The sequence below is a fragment of the Dama dama genome, chromosome 22, assembly GCF_033118175.1.
Source record: "Dama dama isolate Ldn47 chromosome 22, ASM3311817v1, whole genome shotgun sequence".
Classification (NCBI taxonomy): Eukaryota; Metazoa; Chordata; class Mammalia; order Artiodactyla; family Cervidae; genus Dama; species Dama dama.
The window spans coordinates 22885000-22890968 of NC_083702.1; the positions used below are offsets into that span (position 1 = coordinate 22885000).

Below are 5969 nucleotides of genomic sequence, written 5' to 3' on the forward strand. Positions count from 1 at the left end.
GGGGAAAGCCCAGCTAGGGGGCCGAGCTCCCACCCTGCGTCCCCCATCCCCTGCTCGGCGAGTGCGGGGAAAACAAGATCGCCAGCCAGGGGCACCACCACCGGCGGCCGAGCACCTTGGAGCTCTCCCCCGCTTTCCAGGGCGAGGAGCCGGGGAGGTCGGGACTTCAGAGCAGTGGCGCGCGGGCCCGCGCAGCGCCCGGGATCAGAACACCCGCCGGCCGGCGCCGCTGCCCAGGCCCCTCCCCGGCCGTTTGGCGAGCTTGTTTGTCTTATTTGTAATTTCTCCGAGGCCAGCCGGAGCAGGTCTGCTGGCAAGCCGTGCGCCTCCCGCAGTCACGCGACCAGCCCCGGGTCCCGGCCGCGCGCTCAGCGGCGGCGGCCGCGGCGGCGCGCCCGGGAGGCGGGGAGGCGCGGCAGGGCCACCTTAAGGCCGCGTTCGCCAGCCTCGGCGGGGCGGCTCCCGGCGCCGCGACCAATGATCTCCTCCTCTGTTTAAATAGACTCGCGGTGTCAATCATCTTCTCCCTCGTCAGCCTCCCTTCCACCGCCATATTGGGCAACTCCAAAAAGGGGGCTCGTCTTTTCGGGGGTGTTTTTTTTTCTTCCTCCCTGCTTTCCACTGGGCTCACTCTCTGGCCGCTCCGCGACTCCGCGACGCCCGCAAGGTTTGGAGAGGGCGCTCGGGCGGCGGGACCCGCGGGCTCTCGGCGGCCCGGACTCGGAGCGGCTCTGCCCCCTCCTGTCCCGGCGGCGCTCGGCTCCCCTCCCCTCCGCTCCCCGCCCTCCCGCTTGATCGGCCGGGATCGGGGCTGCCTGGCCCCGGGGGGCTGCCCCTCGCCCCCTCCCCCAGCCCCGCGCGCGCCTAGAAGCTCGGGCGCTGACTCGGCTCGCGTTTGTTTCTCTTGGCTCCAGGGGCCGGCGCAAGGCTTATAAAGAGGGGCTCGGGCTGGGTCGGGGCGTTTTGTTTTGTTCGGTTTTGTTTGGCGAGAGAGAGGGCGCGCGCGCGAGAGCCCCAGTCGCCGAGACCCCCCACCCCCACCCCACCCCCCGGGAGGAAGATGTCAAACGTGCGAGTGTCTAACGGGAGCCCGAGCCTGGAGCGGATGGACGCCAGACAGGCGGAGTACCCCAAGCCCTCGGCTTGCAGAAACCTCTTTGGCCCTGTCAATCACGAAGAGTTAACCCGGGACTTGGAGAAGCACTGCAGAGACATGGAAGAGGCCAGCCAGCGCAAGTGGAATTTTGATTTTCAGAATCACAAGCCCCTGGAGGGCAAGTACGAGTGGCAGGAGGTGGAAAAGGGCAGCCTGCCCGAGTTCTACTACAGACCCCCGCGGCCACCCAAAGGCGCCTGCAAGGTGCCGGCGCAGGAAGGCCAGGATGCCAGCGGGGCCCGCCCGGCGGTGCCTTTACTTGGGTCTCAGGCAAACCCAGAGGACACGCATTTGGTCGATCAGAAGACTGATGCCCCGGACAGCCAGACCGGGTTAGCGGAGCAGTGCCCTGGGATAAGGAAGCGACCTGCCGCTGACGGTAATGACCCTTTCCGATGTGTAAAATGTCTGTCCCTGTCTGTCTGCCGCGCTCCTTCCCCTGCTTGAGGGTCTTTAACCGCAGCCTTCTTTTCAGCGCGTTCTGACTTTGCTTTTGGGGCGGAGGCGAGGGGAGCGCACTTTCCTACTGTGATGTTGTACATGCTATTTATTTAGTTGCGTGCTTGTCTGTTTATGACTTTTAAGTCAGAAGCTTGAGATTGTGTTATCTGATCATTTCTCTAACTGAAAACATCGCGGCTCCTCCCAGATAGACAGCGGTAGGTATGTGACAAGGTTGGGATGTTTATCAACTGCCTCCTCCTTCGCTTTGGAGAGAGAGCTTTGGAGCGTAGAAAATACACTTTCTGTTATGTGAAAACAACCTCATTTTGTGCCCTTAAAGGCCACGGGGAATGACGGACCCAGGATTGTGGGTGGAGGTGGTGGGTTTTTTGTCCCCTGACTCTTGGGCTCACTTCTGTCGGCCATTGTTTTTTTCTAATAATGATTGTTTGTGTGTGTTCTTTTTAAAATACCCTCTTGCCCTTAGATTCCTCTCCTCAAAACAAAAGAGCCAACAGAACAGAAGAAAATGTTTCAGACGGTTCCCCCAACGCCGGTTCAGTGGAGCAGACGCCCAAGAAGCCCGGCCTCAGAAGGCGTCAGACGTAAACTACTCGGTGGGTTGAGGACTTGGAGCAGATAAGTGACACCCCAATCGGGTTGCAGGAACTCATGTGCTTTCAAGCCCCAAGATAACCCGATCTCAGTGGTGGCTGGCAATGAAAACTTGTGGGCTTTTGTTTTATGTTTTGGGAGGACAAAAAAGTAGGAATGGGGAAGACTGGGAATCAGTAGGGGGGGTGGGGTATTGTAGTTCTTCCCAGTTTTCACCTCCTGAGATTATTTTCCTTTGAAGCACCAACTGATCAGAGCAAGTGTCCCAAGCAAGTACTTGTAACCAAGGCTCTGTGAGTAGGAAGGTCAGTTCCCTGAAGGTGCCATCAAAACATGTCCAGAACAATAGGTTCTTTTTCCATCTGACCAGGAGTGGGGGTCTGCCTCCATCCCACTTCATGAGAATTCATCTCCCAGAGGACCACGTTGACTCAGTAACAGATTTTGAGCTCTCCATGGACAAAAATGACAAATAAATGATTTAATTCAAACTTTGAGGGAAAAGTGAGGCAATTTTCCTCACTGAAAAAGTGGTTCATATCCAGATAATCGTTAGAAATGTGACAAGAGAAATATGTGACTTTGTTTTGTCTTTATCATTTTCATACGCTCTCACTCTCTCTGGCTTCTGATGAGTTTGGGGGATGGAGAAGGAACCTGTGTGTTTAAAAAAATAAAACTGAAATGGAAGGCTCAAAAATACTAAGGTTCCTGCGGAATTTCTGATAACACTGAAGTTGCAAAGCAGAAGTTAGAGTGACTCTGCCAGAGTAAGCAATCCAGGAACACGTCAGCATGTGTATGCTAATCATGCTATAACAGGAGAAGCTGGGTGCTTTAGAGGAAATGGAGAGTAGTTATCAGGGATGGCAGGGGTAGGTGTACCCCCAACATTAGAAGTGGAGATTTTTGCCATCTACTAAAATATGTTCAACATGAAAAGCTAATGTGAAGAATCAACCCCCAGCTTTACATGGATTGGTCTTCTTAAGGATCAAACTACACATATTCATAGTTTGTAAACTTCTTACAATAACTATGTCCTTCTTTCTCTGCCCAAACACTCTCACTAGCCTAGCATATAAAGAGATCCCAAGAAATGTTTACACTAACTTTTAAAATCCTCACCTATAAAAATTTTAAAAAGGATAAAGGTGAGGTTCAAGTTTTGTGTTTTTAAATCAGTGTCATATATAGGACTTGGCTACATAGACCTGATATTTTTCAGAGCTTATATGAAACAGTGCTATGAAACCTCTACATCACAGCTTATATATATGAAGTAGGTAAATTGGATGAAAATGATTTCTGAAGTAACCTTAACACCTGCGGCTCTTGGTTTGTGACTTGTGGCATAGGTCGTCAGATGAGCAAATCAGACCTGCTGAGTTTTGATCTGGCTCCATTCTTGCAAACCGAGAAGCACTTGTTAGTAAATATTGCCAGTTCAGAGAATACAGGAAATCGTAGTAAGGACCTATTCATAAGCATTCATGTGTCTATTTCTACATATGAGTAAGACTAGAAGAGTTTGAGAAAAAAAAAAGTGAATAGAATTTTCTTTGGAGATACTTCATAAGTATCATTGCCAGTTATTTTTCAAACTGAGAAAATTCTGCTACTCTTAAGTGTTAATGGTTTCTGAATTTTCCCATGTCTGTTCTTTCTCAGTATCTTTGACCCCAATTCTCTAGACCAGGGTTTCTCAACCTCTGCACTGCTGACATTTGGGGCCGAATAATTTTTTGTTGAGGGAGGCTGTCCCGGGCATTGTAGAATGTTCTGGCAGCATCCCTGATCTCTTGAAGCACATGCCAATAGTAACCGCTCCAGTCATACCCAGTGTGACAAGCAAAATGTCTCCAGACATTGCCAAATGTCCCCCCCGGGGGTGGGGGGGGTGGGGTGGGGGCGGGTGGCGAAGGGCAGGCAGCAGAATTACCCACTGTTGAATACTACTGTTGTAGACAAAAACCTATAGCACAGGGGAGAGTGAAATGCCAGTGAGATAAATGTTGGTTGGAGATGACTCTAGTCAGCAGCTTTTAGTATGTTCGTTCTTTCCCATTGCTCAGGTATTTCCCAGCTAAAACAGTAACAAAATAATTCCGGTAATATATTGGCAATGTTATTCTAGTGCTTTTTCTTCTAATTCTTTCTCCTTGTTTCTTTTGCAGAATATGAGTATGTTTCCTTGTTTCCGATACATCACTGCTTGATGAAGCAAGGAAGATATAAATTAAAAATTTGAAATACATATCTGACTCCAAGAATGGACAACCTTTACAAGCACTGAGCAGCAACAGACTTAATAACACTAAAGTTTTAGGCACTCTTAAATCATCTGCCTCTAAAAGCATTGGATGTAGCATTGTGCAATTAGGTTTTTCCTTATTTGCTTCATTGTACTACCTGTGTATATAGTTTTTACTTTTTATGTAGCACATAAACTTTGGGGAAGGGAGGGGCGGGGGGGGGGGGGAATGAGGAATTGGCATGGGGGGGGCGGTTGAAGAGCTTGCTTCGATTTAGAGCAAGGACAAAAATATTTGACTTGCATGAAGAGAAGCAGTTTAGGGGAAGGGTTTGAATTATTTTCTTTAAAGATGTAATGTCCCTTTCAATGAAAACTGATATTTCATTTAAAAAATCATCCAAATTTGAACACTGGCTGCAGATAATTGCTATTTATTTTTACATGAAGTTTTTTCTCATTTGGGAGCTCTGATGATTCCGTTATGTAGTAGCAAATGGCTTTTTTTTTTTTTTAAACAACAACAAAAGACTCCTCAGTGCTCCCCACTAGTCTCCCTTACCGTTGGAATTTACCAGTATTCAGTAGTCTGGTAATCACTCCAGGTACCTCTGAGCAAAACTCTGGCATGTATGTGGGGAGTGTTCTGAATGCTCAGAATTAACCATTTAATTTTTATCAGATTTTTGAGAACATTTCTTAATTTTCTTTTCACTTCAGGGTGTGTAGACACAGTCAAAATAATTCTAAATCCTTGGATATTTTTAAAGATCTGTAAGTAACTTGACATAAAAAATAATGAAATAATTTTTAATTTACAGCTTCTCATTCTGTTTCTTAATTTGTCCAAAGGATAGTGGTATTTTTAAAGGAAAGTGAATATAGAGAAAAGTACCCGTGGGTAGGCAAAATGGATGCTACATCTTTAAACAGTATTTTTACATTGCCTGTGTATGTGTATGAAACAAAACCATTTGAAGTGTACCTGTGTACATAACTCTGTAAAGACACTGAAAATTATACTAACTTATTTATGTTAAAAAGAGATTTTTTTTTTTAATCTAGACAATATACAAGCCAAAGTGGCATGTTTTGTGCATTTGTAAATGCTGTATCGAGTAGAGTAGGTTTTTCCCCTTCTTCTGTTCTTCTGTTAAATAATATGGCTTTGCTTAAAAGGTTGCATACTGAGCCAAGTATAATTTTTTGTAATGTGTGAAAAAGACGCCAATTATTGTTACACATCAAGTAATCAATAAAGAAAACTTCCAGAGCTATTTGTTGAGTTGAACTGTATATAAATATACTTTACTAAGCTTGAGGTATTCGACTTAGCATTCTAGTCATTTCCACAAATGTAATATGAAGTGGCAAATACCTAGATAATTCAGGCCTACCACTCAGATGATGTTTATGTAGGACCGAATGTAGTAGTAATGCATTTCCACTTAGTTCTGTATGGGTGGACAAAACTTTAGAAGTGGAAAGTGGGAAAGCCAC

The 5969-nt window shown here is 47.0% G+C and overlaps 1 protein-coding gene across 1 annotated transcript; it reads left to right on the forward strand.

The window, feature by feature from the left end:
* The first annotated feature begins 511 nt into the window (after positions 1 to 511).
* CDKN1B (cyclin dependent kinase inhibitor 1B) lies at positions 512 to 5746 on the forward strand. The gene is made up of 3 exons (XM_061125042.1): positions 512 to 1535; positions 2088 to 2217; positions 4393 to 5746. The coding sequence occupies exons 1-2, from the start codon at positions 1061 to 1063 to the stop codon at positions 2207 to 2209; spliced, it is 597 nt and encodes a 198-aa protein (XP_060981025.1). The 5' UTR covers positions 512 to 1060; the 3' UTR covers positions 2210 to 2217; positions 4393 to 5746.
* The last annotated feature ends 223 nt before the right edge of the window (positions 5747 to 5969 follow it).